Raw genomic sequence first — 21939 nt, 5'->3', positions numbered from 1 at the left:
ACCTTTTGCAGTAGGTTGTCCAGTGCAAAAACTTGACCACAGTATTTGCAGTACCAAACACTGAAATTCTTTTTCTTTTTGGAAGAGAGCTATTGACTTTTCTATCAAATACGAAACATTTTTGTTATATGTACATTGTAGGTGGGAGACTTGTAACTACAGTAAATGAAAATTCTTGCTATTTGTACAGCTGTGTTAGTGTAAAAAAGCCACAATGCATTAAAGCAAACCCGTGCAACTGAAGATATTGTTTGGCTCAGTGTCAAGTTAGAGGAAAGTCTGTCTGGGTGGGGACCATGCAACCAAACATTATGGCTGATTTCAAATGACTTAGCAAGTTTCCACTTATTACGAATTCACTTATATTTTCATTATGCTAAAATTAGTGGTCCCATTAGCGCTGAGAATGAAAGGTCAATGGCATTCGTGGAGCAATAATAAGAGCACCATCTAGTGGTCATTATCGCAGATATTAATGAAACCTTCTTAAGCAAGCCGTTAGTGTATCTGCTTTCTCAGGCAAACAGGCTGCCCAGAAAGTTTATTAAAATACACACATGAATATGCTGTATGTTATTCACTCTATATCGGTCCAACAGACACAACTGCAAGGTTTTATCCAGTTTATTGACCAAAAATGCTATGCATTTAATAAAAATATTTTAAACTTTCTGTAGCTTGGGGCAAAATAATCCTTTTACTTGCAATTTTCAAAATTGTCAATGAAACCCTCAAGAAGGACACAAAAAATAACAGAGCAGTAAGTTTGGTCTCCGTACCAGACACCTTATAGAAGCTATAACAGAGAACGGAATTAATGTATGGCTGCATAAAGATGTCCTGTTGAGAAGAATGCAGTGTGGCCACCATAAAAGGGAGCCGTGCTTTACTGATTTTTACAGATCTGTTGCAGTTCTCTGAAGCAATCATGGAACATGTAGACTTCCCATTTAATCATAACTTTTTAAAGACACCTAAGTATGGAATTTACTATAAGATAATGTAGAAATTAGTATCTGATAATCATTAAACATAAAACCAGAATCAGAACATAAGTACTAGGTTGAAATGTATGAGTAACTGACAGCAGCTTCAGTCAGGTTAGCTTTAGTTACTCTAAGCAGGAGTTACAGCTCAGAAACTGTCAAAGGTAAGGGACAGATGGCTTGAGTCTTTCCAGATGCAAAAGATTAGGAAGAATAGCTTGAATGCCAAGTAGCCAGCAAGCATGCTCTGTCTGCATTCGGTTTCCAAATGCACCTCCTAGACATGTACCACAGAACAAGAATTTGACATATCCTGTTAGTAACACATTGGTCTTCATTTAATCATTATATTGCATGATTAAATTAGTAAGTAAAGTTCTTGTTATCTGCTACTGTGAAACCATAGTAGTTACTGGGTGGGTCCTCTGGGATTTGCCACGTAAACATATGAGTCAAGAGAGCTGATGCCCTGTGTGAGGAACTTTGTAACCAAGTTTGGTTTCTGCCTAAGTTAAGATAATTTTATGTTGTATAGAAGTTTACTGCAGTGTGCAATTCAGAGTGATCACTTTGGGAAAGGTAGGAAGTGGCAAGAAAGCAAGTTTCACAGTATCAAGTGAATTAGTGAAATGATGAAAGAGAAAAGGAAAGTATTAAAAAAGTATCAGGGTATCAGGTCAGAAACTGAAGTTGCACATCACAGCACTGAAGTGTTCTAGAAGACCACTCCTATGGACAACAAGAGGGATAGATTCAGAAAATAAAGAAATAAGGATAAAATATTCCAGTGCTTTTAAATGTACCATGAGAAATTACATTGCTCAGAGAAGAGATGGAGTAGCTAGTGCAGATAAACAATCCAGCTCCATAGATGTTTGAGGTGATTTGTGCAGGCACTATCCAACTTTGGTAGACACCAGTGTAAAAGTTACTGAATCCAGGAGGTGTTGCTGGGACTTCATCAATCCTTTTTTTTGCTTTTACAGAAAAGAAAAAGAAAAAGAAAAAAAAAAAAAAAAAAAAAAGAGTTGAAACTCATAAAAATACCTCAAACATAACCTAGGAAGATGTGCAACATTCAGAACTTCCTGAAAGTCTCAGGGGGAGGGGGGAACCACCACCAAAAAAAAAACCCACACCAAAACCAACAAAAAAAAAAAACAAAAAAAAAAAAACCTGGAAAAACAAGCAATGAAAAAATGTGACTTGAGGAAGATCCAAACTTTGAGAGATCAAAATCCAGACTGGTTGAGTTTTACACTAACCATGCTGACACACCTTAGAGAGGCAGAGCATATCCAGAGCCATGAAAAAGTAATACATCCCTCCTGGCATGGGTCTGCACCAGTGGTGCATTGGCTGCAATGGCTTGAGGCTGCGTGTGTCAGGGTTCCAACCAGGGTACCCAGATGCTAGGCAGGATGATTTCCTAGACAGGTGAGGGCGCTTTCACTCAGTGGTGAAACATTTCATTGCCTCCAAATTCAGAAGATGCTGAAAACAGGGAGCCTTTGAACTCTGTTGTAAGTAAAACTCTGGCTGAGCAAAAACCAAGGAAGTGCAGCCTCCTGCAACAAAAGTGCCATGCCACTAGATCACGAACTAGATCCCGAACCTGGTCAGGAAGAAAAAAAAAAAATCTTTTTCCTTTCCCCTGTTTTTCTTCACAAATTGCTTCTCAAGCTCTACGAAATTACCAGACATACCACGCTCTTCAGAAAAAGGCTTCCAGCAAATGGCAAAGTTCAGCATACCTATACCAAAAAGAAAAGCAATTATGAAAGAAAGCAAACCAATCTCAAAATTAAGTGAGAGGATCTGGCTTTACCTTGCTGCTGGTATGCAAAGTTTTGATTTGAACAGATTAACCGGGAACATTTGGATGAAGGGGAAAATAACACAGAAATGTGGTATATGTCTCAAACCTGTAAGAATAGAGTTAGGGCCATCAGGAACTCTTTTAATTTTCCTTCAGTTGCAAACAGTTTCAACTAAATCAGGGGTACTAAAACTTTTGGAAAAAATTTTGGCCTGTTCCAAGAGAGAAATCAATTACTGTTGTATGTTAAATTGCTATGGTCACTGCTACTCTTTCTGGCTAGGCAAAGCCAAGTTTTGCTTTAGGGAAAACCAAACAAAACCAAACCAAAAAGACAACAAAATCAACTAATGGAAGGAATCCAGGTAGTAAGTGAAGACCCTGATCAGAAACTATTTTCTGCTCGTGCTGAAAGGATACATTCAGATTATTGTTCAAGATTGAAATGCTGAGGATGGCATAGCCCCTCAGATACCCCTCCCACTGGTCCTGCACTCCTACGAGGCTTAAGCCACATGTTGGCTCCATATTTCTCTCACAGGCAGGTTGGTGTGAACCTAAAATGTATGGTCCGTTCACTAAGATCAGTTCCACATCCTCCTTCTCTTCCCATGCTTCAGTGCACTGAATTGGCTGCAGTTCCTGGTGGCATCTGTCCTGAAGCGCAGGACAGAGGCCTGGAGGTGCATGTGGCCACCACTGTGAGACAAACTTCTCATCACATGTTTGTGGTTAACATAGGAAACAAGTTCTGGAGAGAGATCTGATCAAACATGCGGACAACAGCACCAAAAATGTTTGCAGAAATTTGCGAGTACCAGAAGAGACATATCTTCCTTAAATCCTGGTAACTGGAACATGATTTTCTTGCTACAGCAGACTTTGTCAGCTGTTTTATGGTTTTCTGTTCCAGCTACTCTGCACACAGGAACAAGTCAGGCTGACCTGAAGCTATCATAAAAAGAATCTCTTTATGGTGTGGCTCAAAAAAAAAAAAAAAAAAAAAAAAAAAAAAAAAAAAAAAGGTATAATACATTGAATGATATAAAGCAGAAATTTGAAGAATTTATTTTCAAATACTTACATTCCCCATCTCCTTAAATACTTCAGGAATTTTACACTTTTCTTCAGAATGTTCAGCCTTTCACCATCAATACAGCTCGATGTCATGTCTCAGAGGTTGGTGTAATAGATGATGTACTGATTTGCTGTCTCAGAAATGCCCAAGATCCTCTTAATAGATAGAAAAAGTGACTAAAGCATTGGACAAAGTTTCTTAATGTTTCTAAGTCACTACGGGAACTGTTCATGCATAGTTTAAATATCTGGCCAGATAGGAGAATTGGGAGGGGGGGGGAAATCTGCCAATATACATATCCCTTTTACGTAACATGCAAATATCCCTACATGTGACAAACCTTGCACATTTGGGGGAAAAAAAAAAGCCCTGAAACGTGAATGATCCAACTTCATGACAGTTGAGACAGGTCTTCAAACGTAATTCCGTAATATCTCCTCTACCAGCCATTGGTGGGGCAAGAAAAACCTCCTTAGTTTCAGGAAAAAAAACCCATACTTTCCTACAATGCTTTTATTCTTTGTGTTGAGATGCCAAATATACTGCAGTTACAGAACATGTTTGTTGTTTTGCCACAACTTCCCATTCTTTAAGTGCATGGAGGAGAAAGACGATTTTCCTGGTGAAATAGTGAAAGAGAATTTCTCTTTCTGGGTTGCCAATCAGCAATAAAAGTGTGCAGTCAGCTTTGTGGTGATCTCTGAAACAGTAAAAAGCAGCATTTTTTTCATCATGCCTTGACATTCTCCTGTTCACAGACGTGAAACCAGTGTTTTCTATTGATATTAAAAGCAAACACATTAAAGTCCTATTCAGTAAAAGTAATAAAACAGAAAAGTCATGTACAATGCTAACAAATAAAAGATGCATACATTGTAATTTCACATCCTGTCATCTCCTGTAATGAGAAAATAATAACAAACTTGCATTAAGATCTCCTGTCAGGGAAGAATGCCAGTTTTTGTCTTTAAACATTTGCTCTTCAGTTCTTGCCTACCTGTTCTTTTCAGATCTGTTGCTCAAGCATTCAACACTTTATGTGTTTCCTCCATTATCTACCTGTTCAACCAAGATTATATACCTCAATTGGGAGATGATAAATGGAGCGTGAAGACAGGTCACATTACTATGAAAATCCCCTCCTACAGGTAGTGAGCAAATGAGAAAATCTCACAGAGAGATGACAAACTTAATTTCCTCTGCATGTCCCATTCTGTCCAACACGATGATTCACTGCATATCTCTGATCCATGAGCTATGGCATAGGTGAATTCTAGAAAAATAACATACAAATCCAAGCAGGTGTACTCTCTGGTTTTAACAAGTTCCCTTCGTTTTTCATAGGTCATGTGCTTCCTTTTCACCAAGAAGCCAGAAACACTTTGCCATTTATTTGTTTAAGGTAATGTAAGAAATGGGTGTATCAAACTAAAAATTTGATATCAAACTAAAAATTTGATGGAAATATAATCACAAAAGGCGTGGTATTTTTTGCCTTACACCCCTAAGGATGCAATTGAACTGTTCTCTCCCATAAAAGCATTTGAAATCATTGGACAAAATCCAACGCCTTAGTCATGCTAAGAAGCAGCAGCCAACAGCCTGTGTGTATTGGCTGGTCAGTTGCTGGCTACAGAATTCAAATGTGGCTAAAATGGCTGCTACCGCCTGCACCATCAAGGAGAGAGAGAGGGAGAGGGAGAGGGAGGGGGAGGGGGAGGGGGAGGGGGAGGGGGAGGGGGAGGGGGAGGGGGAGGGTGGGGAATAGAGTGGTAAAGAAATTTTTCTTCACAGCTACTCCCTTCAAAAGACAAACCCATAGAAAAGTAAGACTTTGTTATATCTGTTTCTCATGGAACAAATATTTTTACTAACGGAGGACAAAAAGGTGGCTTGGCTGTAGGCATGCAACTGCAATGCAACTGTACACAGACTGCCATTAAGACTTTGTAGTCACAGAGAAATATCATGAGGTGAAGTGGAAGCATACAGCACAGCAGCTGCTCTGTAAGTAAATCCTGGTATAGGTGAACATTGTATCTGGTTTGAAAGACCCCCATCACACAGACTTACTTGCTATTATGTGGCTCCAGGTGTTTAAGCATCAGTTACAGAGTAATTCTCCATGGATACAGAGGAAAAGGTCTACTGCCTCAGATGAAGAACCCATTCGGTCCAATGTCCTGTTTCCGTGACTGGCCACAGGCAAACATCAAGGGAAGAGGAAAAACAAGGCAAATGATACCTCCTCTGCAACACTCCCACAGCTGCTCTCAGCTCTGGGGATTTCCTGAGTCTGAGAGGGTTTTCATTCACTAACTCTCAGCACAGCCCTCTTCCAAATTCTTGGCCAACCTCCCCTGCACCCCAAAGAAACACCCTGTATCCAATGTGCCATTCAGAAAGGCACAGCACACATCACCCGTGTGTCACTGTGTGACCAACTATCTCCTCTTGTCTGTTTAGACCCTGACTCCCACTACCAGAAACCTGATGGTTTGTACTCAAAAAGTCAATTGCCATCCACCCTCTCCAAGGACAGGCCTCAGGCATATCCTCCCTAAGAAATTTCTTTTGAATGAAAACTCTGAGCCTACACCATTGTTCCTTTCAAGGGACACGAAGCCAGACAGCTCAGCATCCTTGTTAACCTTTTCCAGCTCCAGTATTTCCTTTCTAAGAAGCAGGAAATGCAACCGGGCACAGTGCTTATGGTACGAGCTCACCTTAGATTTGTGGAGTGCCATAAGTATGTTCCCTGTTCTGTTCTCCACCCCTTTCCTTAAAATGTGCCTTGCTTTTCCAAACAGCAAGCTGGTGTTTATGCAGGCCACACACACTCAAAGTCTCACGTGGCAGCAACCAATTCAGATATCACTATCGTTTACGTAAAGTCAGGACTAGGTTTCTGCATATACATCACCTTGCATGTACCTACCCTGTATTTAACCTACTTTTTTACTGCCTAGTCACCCACAGTTCTTTACAGATGACCCTCACCCCTGCTAAATTCAAGACGTTTTGTACAGTCAGCACACATTCTCATCTTGCTGCTCACCCTTTTCCCCAAGGGAGTGATGAGTTGTCAAGCACTGCTTAGCTGCCTCCCTACCCTCAACTACTCACGGATGCTTTTCTCTGTGGCTATGAAATAATGCATGTCTACATTTGTTAGCTAATGACAGCTACTTTTTAATACATGGCAACCAGCAGCCAAGTCATATCAAGTATTAGTTGGCATACAGCACCTGAAAAACTATCTAAAGCACCAACACCATTATGATTATTAGGTCACGTGCACCCATTAAGCCATGTGTGTTTAACATTAAATGTGAGTATTATCGCATGACCAAAGGAGTGCATATGAGATAGTTTGTAATCCCTTGCTAATGCACAAGTATTAGATTTATGACCTTCTTGTGTCCGTGAAAACTAGGAGTACTGTATTTTACTCATTCTGTTTGGAAGCAGAGCTGGAGAGAATATTCTGCTGTGATTGTCCAGTCAGACTGATCATGAGAAACAGAAAAAAATGCTCTAGAATATGTTTCTAAAATACTAGCTGCATTGCACAGAGAGTTGTGGCCCAGAGCCAATTTTGTTTGTCTTCCCTCTGAATTTGCTTTTGTTTATATCTTCTGATTTCCTTTTAATGCTAATTCCAATTTTGTTGCATAATAACAATGTTCTGCTGCTCTTAAAACCCTTACATAGTGTTCCAAACTTGACTTTGATGCAGTTTTGCTTTCAGTTTGTGAATGATACTGAATTATTTGTTAATAGTTCAGTATCACTCACAAATGTGTGCCCAAGCACACCTCAGAAGTTCACTTTTCCCTAAATTTCTGCTCCTACAGAAAATGGAGAAAAGATTGACATCAGAATAAATTAAGGAACCCAAACATACATGTGTTTGCTTTTCAAGTAAACAATTCCATTTCCAAGTCATCTAGCAAACACTTTGCTTCAAACTACTTTTATTTTACTTACTCCTAATGTGTTTATTAATTTCTTTGTAGATCCACCATCAGTAAGTCCAAAGAAGAGAGTAACAAGGTTGAGAAACCTTATTTATAAAACAGTATGCTCATACTGTACCATTTCATAAGCTGCTTCCTGTAGGCCAGGATTACAATTCATATTTTGTCTGTTAAATACCTTGTGTTACAGACCCTTTTTTTTTGACGGTGAAAGGTATTTGGACAAGTTCATCGTGGCACTTTTCCAACTTTACACAAACACTGAAACGTGATCTTGCTGAAAGTGGACAGTTTAGTATGACTTCGTTATTAATTTTTAAGGAAGAGGTTCTGTGATCTGTGACAAGAGAAGAATTTTAATTGGCAGGAGGAACTACCTACCACTCATGCAAACATTTGAATCGCTTAAAATGTCTTCATCTGCGTTTATATATATATATATATACAAAAATACACATAAAAAATTCCCATAAGCAGGATTTTTTTTCCACAGCGTTCGCAGCACACCCTGCTGGCTGCTGTGCAAAGTTAGTGCCAAGCGTGGACGACAGGCTGAAAAGAAATAAAGTGTTTTTCGACACAGCAGTAACGTGCAGTCTATGCGGGTAATTACTGTGGGTAGTGAGGATTGGAATGGAGAGGCACTGAGGATCTGTTGTGAGGGCAGCGGGGAAGGGTTGGCAGGGAATTGATTTAGTTTCACGGAAGAGAGAGACCTTTGGAGGAGGAAGACTTCTTTCTGCGCTGTAAGGTCACACCAATTCAGTATGGAGGTAGGGAGGAAACATCTGTACCAACGTCTTCATTTCCCTTGCTTCAAGGGCAGGGCAGACACTGCCTAATGGACAAGCGGGGATCAGTGGCTATTCACTATTAAGCAGGCTTTATATGAAAGTGGCTTAGAGCCACATTTGCATGACAAAGCCATTTACGTGTATCTCATCAATAAGGAAGGCTGCAGGCTCCATTTATTCTCCCTTTGCTCTTGCGCGTGGATCACACGCAACCGTTAAAGGTAGCGACGGGTATTTTGGTAAGAAAGCACTCGGTCCCCACGCCGAGCATGATGTGGGTCACGCAGGGCTGCCAACAGCCACGGCACTCGTCAAGTATCGTTTTCCGGAAAGAAAACGTGGCCGAAGCCGCTCCGGCAGGCCCGGCGCGGCGGGGCGGGCAGCCTGCCCCCCGGCGCGGGCACAGACAGACCGGCGCCCCCCCGGAGCCGCACAACGGCGCTCTTTTCGGGAGGAGGGGGGGGGCCCGGGCGGCCCCGAGGCACCAGGGGCCAGCCGCTCGCCCGGGGCCGGGCGGTGCCACCTCCATGCTGTACAGGCTCCCGCGGGGGGCCGGCGGGGACGCGCCGGGGCCGGCGCAGGCCGGGGACAAAAGGGGCATTCGCCGGATGACGCTGCTGAGGAATTCCTGCCGCACGGGGTGGGGGGTGGGGTGCGGTTTCTTTTTTTTTTTTTTTACAGGGTTGCTCAACTCTGAAGCGAGGGCTGGTGCAGAAAGCGCTCGAAACGGCACACGCGGCCCAGCACGGAAATCGCAGGGTCATCGGTTCCCCTCCCCCACCCCGCCCCGCCGCACTGAGATCCCCCCCCCCCCCGCCGCGGCCGGGCGGCCCCCGGCGCTCCCCCCCCCCCGGCCGTGTGTCCCCCCCCCCGGGGCCAGGCGGCGCCCCCCCGCCCCCCGCGGCCGGGCGCCACGCAGGCCGCAGCCCCCGCCCCACCGGGCCCCGCTCGCCCCCTCCCCTCCCCCCCCTCCCCCTCCCCCCCTCCCCCTCCCCCCACCCGAACGGTTCCCGGCACCCCCCGCGCGGCGGCGGGGCGGAGCCCGCCGTGGCGGTGCGGGGAGGCGAGGCCGCTGCTGCGCGCCTGCGCGGGGGGCCTCGCCCCTTTCGCCCCCTCCCCCGCCTCCCTCTGTGCGCAGGCGCAGTGCGGCGGCGGCTCGGCGAGGGGAAGGGCGAGTCGCCGCTGCCGGAGCGGGGGGGATTCGCGGGGCTCCGCGGCTCAGCCGCCGCCATGGCGGGCGCGGCCCCGGCCCCGGCGGAGGAGGAGGAGGAGACGGCTTCGATCGTGGCGGGCGAGCGGCCGCCCCTCTCGGCAGCGGCGCTGGCGAAGATCGAGCGGAACCGGCAGCGGGCGCTGGCACTGCGGCAGGCGCGGCTGGCGGCCCGGCCCTACCCTGCCGCAGGTCGGATGGCGGCGGCGGCGGACGGGCCCGGCCTCGCCGGGCGGCTCCCCGCGCCCTTTTTCTTTTCGGAGGGGACGGGAGGAGGCGGCAGGAGGGGTGGGGGGGGCGCCGAGGCGCCGTTGGGCGTGAGGCAGCGGGGGTGGCGGGGAGGGGGAGCGGGAAAGGGAAGGGGGGGGGGGCGGTGGAATCCGCCGCCGCGGCGCGCGAGGGCCCCCCCTCCCCCCACGTGGGGGGAGGGGGGGGGCCCTCGTGCGCGCGCGCTCGGCGCGGCCCCCCGCCTCGCGCCGCGGGTTGAGCTCGCGCGCGCCCCCTGCCGGCGGCGGCTCCCGCCGCGGCGCTAACGCGGCGTCTCGTTTGTCTTCTGCAGGCGGCGTGCGGGCGCGGGCCCCCCCCAAGGTCGTGGACACCGGAGGGGGCTTCTTCCTGGAGGAGGAGGAGGAGGAGGAAGAGCCCGGCGCCGCCGAGAAAATCGTGCATCCCCCCGGTAAAAAAAAAAAAAGCATTCGAGGGGGTCGTGCAGGAAAGAGGCGGCTGAGGCGCCGGGAGGAGGCGGCGCCGCGTGCGTGGAGCCGGCGGGGGAGGGCAGGAAGGCGCGGGGGCGACAGTGAGCCGGGCTCGGGCTGAGCGAGCAGGGCGGGTTGGGCGCCTTTTTTTTTTTTTTTTTCCCGGGCTTTTTTTTTTTCTCCTTTCTTCCTCCATTTTTTTCCCCACCCGTTTTTTTTTTTTTTCTTCTTTTTTTCTCATCCTTCTTCCTCCTAATGTTCCTTTCTGGATGTGCTCAATTTCTGGCGCGTCCGATTCTTTCAGCATTAAAGCGGCTGGCCAGTACGCGGTAATTAAAAATGAAGAATTTTAAGCCGCGGAAGTGGGACACCGTCGGTGCCCTTGGGTATAGCCGTTTTTTCTTTCCCGATGAACGTTATTCCTACTATTTCTTTCGGGAATTTGAATTTTAAGACCGAAGAAAGTGTAAATCTGCGCGGTTTCGTCGGTTCTGGGAATTTTGAGGTTGATACCGTTTATGCCAAGATGAGAGCACTGCTGCAGTGCCAGGTTTTATCGTTATAAAACGTGCTGGTGCCAAGTTGGTGATCGTTTGGTGGAGGATTTCGACATATTGTCTTGTGATATTCTCCCTCCAAAAAGCAAATGGAGAAGGAAGGATCCCAGAATAGATTCACTTTCTTCTCTGGGATTGCCTTTGTCTTGCTTTGTTCTGCTCTGAATCAGCTGCGGGGCTGTTGGTGCAGTGTATCTCTTTGTTAGAAATCGCCACCACATTTCGTTAAGACAGTAAACAACGAGCAGCCCTACTGCTTTTGAGGGGCTAACGTTTAAGAATAAATGAAGTAGATCTTGGATGCCTTTGCACTGGGGGTATTTTTGCTGTGTAATTCATAATGTCATTGTCTTAATAAAGTGTCTTTATGTTCGGGACTACTGCTTTAAATGATGAAATGTGATGTAAGAGCATGACTATGTGAAGTACTGAGCATCCCGCTGCCGCTAGTAGGACTGAATTGGCGTAAAATGTCGTCTTTGCTAGATCGAATCTGCTATAAATGCAAACGCAATTAAAAATGTATGGTGCTGCATGTCAAGCATTAATCTTCTGTTTCAGGTATTATTGATATTCTGCATCATCACCTCACTTTTCAGTCGTGAAACTGTATAGAAATGTTAATTTTCTGCTAGAATTGCAATGTTACTGTTAAAGGAACGTTCCTTACAGCCGCGGTTATTACCTGAATCTGTGGTTTTTGGTGTCCCATGGATCATAAAGCAGATGGCGGTGACGCTGGAGGTGATCTACCCAGCGAAGATGTCGCCAGAAGTGATGGCCGGCACCGGGATGAGTCTGGGCTTGGAGCAGTGCTGAGAGGGCTTGGGGAGAGGATTGTAGTGGAGCTCCATCCCCATTCCACTCCTAGCAGCTCTCTGGCCATCCACCTCCATTTCTGCCGGCTGGATTGGACACCTTGCCAACCGCCCCAGGCCTCCACTGCGCTCATTTAGGGAGAGGCAGGTGTGGCTGAGCCTGGAAGAAAACTGGAGCAGCGCTGAGAGGTCTGTGATGCCAGTGCAGCTCCTGTATTGCTTCCAGCTCTAGCCACCTTCGGACTGCATCCCCTTCTCTGCTTCCTCCTGTTCCTGCCTGTGCGTCCTCTGTAAAGCAGGACACGTTTTGAAGGGCCAGAACGGAGGAAGCTGTAGGAGGGGGATATGAAGCACTTTATCAGGAAATGTGGAAATTTTTTTTTTTTTTAAACAATGGCTAAGTTAAAACAAGTGTGTGCATTTGAATGTTGAAATCCAATACTTAATACAGTGAATGTTCCAGCAAGAACAGAAATATATAAGCAGAGATGGGATTGCGTGGTAACGGGTTTGAATTTGTACTGTATCTTTCTGGAAAACTTCAGTAGAGGAGTGAAACTAGTCTGTAATGAATATTATAAGAACTAAAATTAAATTTCAGTAAAACTGCTTGTAATACCAATTCTAGATGATTGTTTTTAACACGGTAATTCCTTAAAAAAAAAAAATTTCTCTCCATTAGCACCTGTACTAGAATTTGACTATCTCATCTGTGGAGACTGTGGCAAAGAATTCATGGATTCCTACCTTATGCAGCACTTTGATTGGGCAACATGTGATAATTGCAGGTATTACAAATAATCAGGAGAGGGAAGCTTTATTTTATGTAAAGCTTGCTGGCTACAGTTCAGTTAATTACAGTCATTTGGTTTAATTAAAAAGGCTGTCAGCAGAGAGATATTTTTCAGTAACTTAATATTTACTGAAAAATAAGTGGAAGTTGACCGATAACCTGTATTTTCCACTATGGAAGTGAACAGCAGCATTGCCTCATGAGCCTGTCTTAGGATAGGGGACGTCAGTAGATTTTACATAACATTATGGGAACGTGATGTCTTGAGAGCAGTTAGTGAGTTTGTCAGTGTGGAAAATTAATGTCTGGTTGCAGACGAGAGCTGTTTGAAAAACTGACAGAAGATGGAATATCCGCTTTCTGAAGCAGAGCGGGGATTAGGAGAGTATTTACTGTCCTAGTAGATTAACCCAAGTAAGGTTAGTACTTTGGTCGGCAGGAGTGGGCTGGGAGCATGGCAGCCAAAGGGCAGAACCCCCACAGGAGGTTACTGGTTGACCCACAGGGTAGGCAGGAGTTTGACCTTGAGCAGAAGGCAGGCTCCATGCTCTCTTATCTCTTGACACAGAAAACGCTCCAAAAGCCATCAAGATAAGCAGGGCAATGAAACCGGCTGTGAAGCAGCCAGCCACCCGTGGGCCCGAGAATGAATGGGTGAGCGGGGGGGGGGGGGTGGAGGGGTGTGGAGGGAAGACTGCAGCCAGGAGTTTGTTCAGAGAGCGTCCCTGCTTACCCCAGGGAGCGGCCAGGGGTGCGCACGTGGTGTAGGCATTTGGCAGTCAGCAGGGACAAACTGCTGTCTCTTAAAGGTAAGATGGGAGGGGAAAAAAGGTGTTCAGGAGAGGGCTTGGAGCCTTAGGAGTGGTTTTCCTTCGGACTAAGTAGCTCTTGAGGCTGAACGTTGGAGATCCCTTGGCGCACTAGCCTTTACTCTGAACTTTGAATTCTAGTAAAGCTGCATGTGCAGCAGTACTTCCGTGATGACCGTTGCTAGCACCCGGTGGTTGGCAGATTGTTCCTGCTGAGGCAGTTCAAGTTACACTTCAGTCAGGATTGCGTAAACGTTTTTTTCATTAACTCGCAAATGCTGCTGTGATGGCACGGTTTTTCATTATCTGGTAAAAGTTACCATCTTTCAGAGTCTTTACAGTTCCTCTGCCTACTGTCTTGCATACAAACAAGTGCTCTGTGTTGCTAATCTCTTTCTGGGATCTAGAAGCATATGGAGTGTGTATATTCTCAGGTGATCTGACCTGTCTCGCATTACGCATTCTTTCTCTCCTGACCATGTGTCAGGCTTGTACTTTTGTCCTCTTGAATTGCATCTGGGTTAGGTGAATACCTAAAATTACTCATACTCCTTTTAAGTTTCAGTTACTCTCTCTTGTAAGAAAATACAAGAAAAGCCCTTCTAGAAAAACAGGCTTGTTGGCCTGTTTGCTCAAATGGGAGAATTTCAGTAAACCTGTCCTGGAGTTTTGCTAGGTGTTGGAATCCAAAGTTAATTTGCATACATAAAATGAGGGCTGCCTGTATTTCAGGAATGTTAAAAGTGATGGGGACTTAGATGTTAATAACGTGGCTTTCAGGTGTAGCTTTCTCACCATTATTTTACATCTTTCAGAGATGCTGAAGATAAGCATAAGCTTATAACAAGGACAGAAGCAAAAGAAGAATATCTTCTTAAAGACTGTGACTTAGACAAGAGGGAGCCAGTGCTCAGATTCATTGTGAAGAAGAACCCTCATAATTCACGATGGGGTGACATGAAACTTTATTTAAAACTACAGGTATAGAAACTGTTACCTTATTTCAGACTTCTTTTTACCTTTGTACAGCTTCGGTAGCCAAAATGGTGTCACTTCAGCTCTGATTTCTAAATGGTTTTGTCAAAGCTAAGTATATTATGCATAGCTTGTGTAAATTTCCTGTATAGTTAGAATAAAGAGAATTCATGAACATGTCTGTGTTTGAGAGCATTTTAAAGATGTTCATGGACCACACCCTCAGTGGGGCAGCTGCTGCTGCGCCTGGCCCTTTGTTGCTGTGAGCTCTTGTTCACAGCTCTGCCCTCAGAGGCAGCAGGAAAGGCAAGCAGGTTTCCCAGGGCTCATGTCATTTCTTGTTTGCTGCTTTAGTGGAATATGCAAAAAATTGGAGCTGGGTTTGACTTTCCTGACTTAAGTTGCACTTAGCTGATCTAAAAATCAGCGTTGCTTCTTGCTGTGTAAGGAATGCCATGTTAGCAGGTCAAGAGCAAAGAGACAGATGGGAGGCAGAGGCAAGATTGGTTTGGCATGTGTATGTGTAGAGAAAAAATTAAATTTGTGAGTTAGTATAGTTTACTTATATTGTTTCAGGGGAAAAAGAAACACATTTATGTCTTCCTTGCAGGTAATCAAGCGTTCTCTTGAAGTCTGGGGTAGTGAAGAATCACTGCAAGAAGCAAAGGAACTCCGCCGTGACAGCAGAGAGAAGATGAAACAGAAGAAGTTTGATAAGAAAGTTAAAGGTAAAGGGTTAAACTTACATACTGCAGTACCTGAAGTAAAGTACAGTTCTGATTGAATTTGTTTCTGCATCTGATTATAAAGTGTTTCGAAAATCCTCAGTGTGGCAAAATGGAGGTTTTCCAGAGCTGTGTGGGTAAGCCCAGAGCAGTCTGGTCTGACCTCATAGCTGTCTATTTTGGGCAGAGGGTTGGACCAGAGGTCTGAGGTCCCTTCCAACCTGAATTACGCTGTTGTCCTACAGACATGATGTGACAGAAATCAATTGCGATGGTTCATTGTGGCATTTTAAATGTTTTGGTATGACCCAGAATGTGCCATAGATGGTTCCTGTCACTTTTCCTGACTTGCGGAGAACATGGGTTTTTGCGGCAGTGGGCTATAGTGCTGTCATGGTCGAAGAACGGTATATTAAGGCAGAAAATGCTTTTTCCCACTGTTCGCAGTATTCCCAGCTGCTGTTTTTACTGCTCACTATGCTTGTTTTTTCCTGATAAGTTAGTTCTTAGGAGAGTGTTCAATGGCTAGAACTTTCGAAAAACACTTTCAGCTTTCAGACCTGCTAGTAATTTTAAAAAAAGACAGCATGTTCATTTCTGTGCGAGAGCTGTGGCTTACTGTGACGCCTGTGCTGCCCGTGGCTTCGTGCATCACTTTGGGTCAGCATTCAGTAGAGCAGGCAGCTTAAGCTGGCAGCACTGGTGCTGCCTGGAGGAGGCAGAAGGTCAGCCGAGCAGATAACCGCTGTCCTGACCGTTGGCGTTCGGCACGCCGAAGCACGGGCAGCAGGCCGTAGCCAGGATGGCAGAGCTCAGTGCAAGCACAGGCCTCAGCGTGACGGGGCGTGCAGCCCGAGTGGCTCGGCTCGAAACGGGGCTGCGTTTTGCTGTTTGGCACACTTGCCACCCGCTTGCAACATCCGGATAATATCTTGGGCTCGGCTGCCAGCCTGTGCTCTCAAAAACCCGCTGATTTCACTGCGGCTGCTGCAGAGGCAGCTCACGTTATTGGGCATAAAGCTTGGAGAATGCCAAGTCATTTGGGAGGCTTACTGTGACCTGAATGAAAACTACTCGTTCTTGGTCCTGTAAAACAATGAGGTGTTTTGTAAAAACTTTCCCTCTGCATTCCACTTGCCCCTTTTGGATACCTTTGAATGGCTTTGCGTAAAAAGGCAGTGGGCAATGTGTACTCAGTCCAGATGGGAAATATTCTCCTGCGAGATCTTATGTTGGCGTAGTTATTAGCCTTCAAAATATGCAGACAAGGTGAAGATTGCAAGGCAAGTCAAAGCTTGTTCTTGCAATAGCAGATCCTCACCCAAAATTTATGGACAGCAGGCAACAAGCAGATTGCCATCTGTAGTTCTCGGCAAGGTGGTTAGCTTAAGTTTTATTAACAATTATTTAAGATGTATTCAAATCTCAAAATTTTCTTGTATTTCTAATCAGAACTCCGCCGTGCTGTGAGGAGCAGCTTGTGGAAGAAGGAAGCTAGTAACCATGAACATGAGTATGGACCAGAAGAAAACATTGATGAAGATACATATAAAAAGACATGTACTGTATGTGGCCATGAATTAACTTATGAGAAGATGTAGTGTTAATCTGTTGTGGTTTTTTTTTTTAAATTTTCATTATCTTTTTAATGGTATTTTGTATTAAAATCAAATAAATGCTAATTATGAACAAGCTGTTGTCAAGTTTGATGAAGAATGATGTTCCTCAGTTACAAGAAGCTCTGCGCAGAACAATAAGCTTTGCTTCTTAAACGAGATGTTAGGGCAGAACAGAACACCTTTGTGACCGCTCAATAAATTGCTACCTTGTGTGCCAAAAGATAAGTAAGTTGGTATCATTCTGCTCCATATACTGATGAAGTAAAGGGGAGCTTCCTACTTCTCTGCTGCTGTTAGAGGAGGCAGGCTCCATGCGCTGTTCTAACTAACTTGTCTGTTTTCCTGTTGCTGTGACTAGTGGGTGGGCAGAGGGCAGCTTGCTGGTGCAGTACCTCTGGCAGATGGAGGCCGTGCCATGAGGCAGGTTGTCCTCCTGCTTGGATCGGGAGAGTCCATTAACTGGAGGATTCTCTCTCAAAAGGAAAGCCGCATGCTCCTGGGGAGGTTCTGACACATCCACCATGTTGAGTAGGGGAGAGTCCTTAAGAGTACCCTCTACTGCTTTTTTTTCGAGTTGGCCAAAGGTGACTCTGACAATACAACTTCAGCAATTTGCAAATGAAAAGGGCAAATGCCTGTCCTGGGGGGGAGGGTGGCGGCAGGGGAAGTAGCATTCCAAGGTGGGTCTAAGTGCACCACAGTGATGCTTCCTTTCAGTGGGGGTGGATTTACTTTGAAGTTGAAATTTCTGAAATTTCAAAGGGGCTCTTGTGGAATGCTGTCGGAAATGGCTGAGGCGAGAGCGAACACGCTTTGCATTTGTTTGCCATTGTAAGTGCGGCAGATCTCCATGAAGTCTCTGGAGGAGACTTCCTAGGGGAGCCTGGGTCTCTGTGGCTGTGCAGAACCGAAGTGTTAGACAGGAAGGTGTCTAGGGAGGGCCGATGGTGGTTCTTCTCCAACGCTCTCCCCTGGCCTGCAGCCCTCAGTGACTGGCCTGCCCACCACACACAGAGCACCTAGGGCCCTGCAAGGCCCTACAAAAGGGGCACAGGGGTTGGCTGGAGGGCAGGAGGCAGGTCCTGGCAGAGCTGTTGGAGGGAGTCCTCCACATCAGGGTTCCACAACCCTCGTGTTGTCTTGGGTCCCAAAACTCCTCTCCAGGCCAGCTGGGTGGCGTCCACTGGCTGCTGAATCACGTACCTGCGGGCGGGGTGCAGCAGCTGCCCCTTGGCAAGCGCCACCGGCCCACCCCTGCCTCCTCTCCTGCAGTAGCACCGCCCAGAAGACTGGAGGCGGCAAGGGAGGGGGAGAATTTCCACACCGGCACCCTCCTGGCACCCAGCAGCGCACAGGCTTGCCTCACTTGCTGCGTGGGTGGGGGAGGCGTGTTCCAACGGCCTGCAGCACAAGGAGGTGAGGGATTATGTGTCAGTTGGGGGATCCGCAACAGCGCAGGGGAAACAACCGCTCCAGATCCGACTGCATCTAACACCAGCACAACCCTCCCATGACCGCTGTGCTTCAGAGGCCCCCAGGATCGGTAGTACAAACACTCCCACTAGCAACCTGCTTCACCTTCATTTATTTTTGTCTTTGTGGACTTTCTCCAACCACACCACATTTCTACAGCATCTTTACACTATCCACCACCTCGTGCTTCAGCAGTTCCAGGTTTCGCCAGTTAGCATCTCACTCTCTTTCCTAGAGATCCAAGCAGTTTCCTAGGCAAGTCAGGTGTCTGCCGCTGGACCTACAATGAGGGGAAGGTGTCCAACAGACTCAAAAAATGTAATCAAAGCCCATGCTCACCATGGAAGTCAAACCAATTTTGAAAGACATTGCTATTTGGTTTTAAATCATAGGATTAGGCTCAGGCATTTGCAACTGGATCCCCAGCACCCGTATCTGTCAAGGCTCAGAGGAAGTTACAGGTTTGCAAGTTTTAACTGCGTTACCAGTTTTACAGAAGTCACATTTACAGTCAGACCCCCACCATTAGTTAATTAGAACTCTGATATTGAGCCGAGCCAGTGAAAAAACTATTAAACCCCAATTAAAATCTCTACAGTATTAAATGTTTCTTAAAAAAAAACAAAACAAACTTATTTGATTGCTCAAGAACATTTTAACAGAAAGATTTGAAGCAGAAGTCTGTGCATGAGTGACAAATCCCTTGTGTAAAGCAAATTTACCAACAATTAACAGCATACCCTGAAAGAATGGAGGGATCTGTCAAATCAGAAAGGGCAAGCCAAGAAAGCAGAAGTAAGAGATCTAAGTCTACAATGACATATCGGATGGCTACAGTCCACACATAAACTTAGGTCAACACTCAAAAGTAAGAAGTTTCATTTTTTTACCCTCCTTGCTTGACGAGGAGGTCAATTGGTCAGCGTACGGATGAAATGCATCACTAGGCATAACACTTGAAAAAATAATTTGTACAGGAACAAAATTACTCAAAGCTCATCACTTTCTAAGCTTAAACTGAGTAGCACTGAGTATGAGTCTTTAAATATTCATCTGCAAAATGAAGGGACCATGAACGGCCTGGAAATACACTGTACACCAACGGACCTGAGCACCCCAGGCAGTGTCCTTGCCATTCATCACTGCTTACTGCAGTACGGACCACCCTGGCTTGGCCTTCACCTACGTAATGTTATTTGCATAACCCAAAACTAAGGCTACTATTCTCAGGCTGTGTTTTCCCAGTCTAAGCCTCCTGTGAGGGATCACTTAATTTAGCACTAAAATGCTTTCTGAAGACATTGGAGCTAGGTGCTGTTGTCACATCTGAAAGCCAGGGAAGGGCAGCAGATGCAGCCACTGCAAAGCAGCAGTTACTAAGCCAGGTGAGGGGAGGGCACATGGTCCATCCACTGTCACTACCAGCCAGATTTCTGGCATCGCTGCAGGCCTGCGGGTCCAGCCCAGAGCAAGCTTGGCAGCCCAGCTAGTTACAGGCAGAAATAAAGGAACAAGCTGACCACAGCCCTGCCCTCTCCCCTGGCACCTGGGGTGGGAGTTCCCAACACTCAGGTAAGGCTTGCAGCGCGGAAGTCGAACATTTGTTCCACACCAACTCTTGCCGACAGTCCCTATTTACCAGTGAAGACTGCTGCCAGGAGCAGTTCGTGATTCTTTGACCATACTGCAAAAAGGATTGTGTTTTTCAGAAGCTGTCTGTGAAGTTCCTCTACCGATTGTTTATAGCTACTGTAATAAGACACTAGACAATACATACAAAAAACATACTTATATTGTATTACAACCATGTTCTTTCAAACTGTGAAAATCTAGCTGGCTTGGTAATAAACAAATCCATATGCTCTATGCTATTTGAAAGCTCAACTCAAGTGTTTCACATGCCCAAAGATAAGTCACTTTTCCTGTTACCACGCTGCTCACGGAGAAGGTGCATTCCCTTTCATACTCACAAAACACTATGAACTCTTCCTCATTTCTGCAATTCCTTTGATTTAAGGGCCAGGCAGAGGTAACAAATTCTATTGTTTGGGGTTTTGTTGTTTGTTTGGGGTTTTTGCCTGATTTTTATTTTTATATAAACAACAGAAACAAAAATACTATCATAAAGTCAAGAGTCAAACCAAATTAAAAGACAACAAAAAGAATTCACACTTTACTTCACATCTATCCCCTATCAGTCATATCTTGTAAGGCTTATGATGCTTACACAGTTTGCTGTTGGTTAGAGTACTGTATTGTTTTATGTAGGAGCACATGAAAGCCAGTTTTAGTCAGAAATTTCTTCCATCCCCATGTCAAGTTTTCCAATTAAAAAAAAAAAATTAAATTCATTAAAGTCCTGCAGACAAGACTCTGCCCATGAATAATCCTCAGGCCTGCAGAGCACAGAACTGCTGAAATACAGCCAGTATGTGGTGGTCCAGTTCAGCTGTAAACAGGAGGTTCTCTAGGGTCACCATGTACTGCTGGATTATCTGGTGATGCTGGCAGACAAAAAAACAAAAACCATAAACCTTTACTGTTTAATTTGTCTTCAGATCAGAACAGGCAGAAAAGTCAAGATATGTAAGAATCACAGGTCAAATGCTTTCATCAAAATTCTTATTCACACCTCATTTCCACGACACAGTAGCCACTGACAAGAAGAGCATAATGCAGAGCTACTACTGACTGCAAGAAGAAAGCATGTGCTGAAATCCTGTCTTGAGAAGCACTGTGCTCCCTGTGGCTCTCCGCTCCCCAACCCTGAATTGTGTGCAGGATACCATGCAACTGCAGAGGTATCCTAGGAGACTCATGGTATTTGCTTTCCTCTGAAGCCACATCTACCACCAGGGAAAAGTTCAGCCCAGTGGAGAATTATACCACCACTCTCATTCTTCAACATATCTTCTGCTCTCACAGGTATAATTTTCTATTGCTACCATCTTCATCTGGCCACCTGTGCTTGCTATCTGATTTAATACAGAGCCAAGAATTCAAAACTTACTTTTAATAGATATTTATGCACCTTATTAAAAGGAATTCTGCAATATTTTAATCCACTTATTTAAATTGCATCTACTTCAGCATTCTTATTTGCTCACAACTTTGCCCTTAATATAAACATACAGTTAAGAGGAGCTCGGTGAAATTCATAACCACATCTCGGTACCTTTTTGCAATATGCTCGCAGTGTGGGAATTAATCAAGGACGAGCCACTCCACCAGCCTGTGGCCGGAACCAGAGCTATGACCTAGCCCTACGCCAGCCTTCAGAGAAGACGTGCTGCTGCCACCTACTGCTACTCTCATGGAGTGCTCAGTGCTCCAGCCACAAAGCTTGCCTATCCAGCACGCCCCGGCCCGCAGCCTTCCAAACTGAGAAATGAAACTTACCTGCAGGAAGATCTGCTGCAACCTCTCTATACAGCTCTTGTACCAAGGTGTAAATACATCAATTCCACCAGTCTCACAGCGCACTAAGTGCTCAGTTAACAACATAATGAAACGCTGCGGGAGAGGGAAAAAAGTACTTAGTCTCATCAAATGAAACCAAGATCCCAACCTCAGGTATGAGGATCTGGGGGACAGAAGCTTTGAACAGC

At 45.6% G+C, this 21939-nt stretch overlaps 2 protein-coding genes across 3 annotated transcripts in view; one reads left to right on the top strand and one right to left on the bottom strand.

Moving 5' to 3' along the window:
• The first annotated feature begins 9887 nt into the window (after positions 1-9887).
• Positions 9888-17052, top strand: XPA (XPA, DNA damage recognition and repair factor). Of its 2 annotated transcripts, XM_086479419.1 has the most exons (7): positions 9888-10059; positions 10141-10146; positions 10427-10543; positions 12620-12725; positions 14355-14520; positions 15125-15242; positions 16692-17052. In XM_086479419.1, exons 1-7 carry the CDS (start codon positions 9888-9890, stop codon positions 16838-16840), a joined length of 834 nt encoding a protein of 277 aa, XP_086335545.1. In that variant the 3' UTR covers positions 16841-17052. The 2 variants fall into 2 exon arrangements, with proteins under 2 accessions (XP_086335545.1, XP_086335543.1); XM_086479417.1 differs by lacking the exon at positions 10141-10146.
• Positions 17053-18427: 1375 nt separating this feature from the next.
• Positions 18428-21939, bottom strand: part of NCBP1 (nuclear cap binding protein subunit 1) — a 31344-nt gene continuing 27832 nt past the window's right edge. Inside the window, exons 22-23 of the mRNA XM_086478975.1 lie at positions 21731-21844; positions 18428-20835 (exon numbers count right to left, since the gene is read on the bottom strand). Coding sequence (XP_086335101.1) covers positions 20722-20835; positions 21731-21844 — 228 coding nt within the window. The 3' untranslated portion in view covers positions 18428-20721. The remainder of the gene's footprint in view (positions 20836-21730; positions 21845-21939) is intronic.

The sequence above is a fragment of the Leptosomus discolor genome, chromosome Z (assembly GCF_034619465.1).
Source record: "Leptosomus discolor isolate bLepDis1 chromosome Z, bLepDis1.hap2, whole genome shotgun sequence".
Lineage (NCBI taxonomy): Eukaryota > Metazoa > Chordata > Aves > Leptosomiformes > Leptosomidae > Leptosomus > Leptosomus discolor.
The sequence above is the reverse complement of the archived record's forward strand: the minus strand, read 5'-3'. Positions and strand labels throughout refer to the sequence as shown.

Coding starts and splice junctions, on each gene's coding strand:
- XPA (XM_086479419.1), top strand. CDS start 9,888: ATGGCGGGCGCGGCCCCGGCCCCGGCGGAGGAGGAGGAGGAGACGGCT. Junction 10,544..12,619: donor GAAAATCGTGCATCCCCCCG/GTAAAAAAAAAA, acceptor TCTCTCCATTAG/CACCTGTACTAGAATTTGAC. Junction 15,243..16,691: donor GTTTGATAAGAAAGTTAAAG/GTAAAGGGTTAA, acceptor ATTTCTAATCAG/AACTCCGCCGTGCTGTGAGG.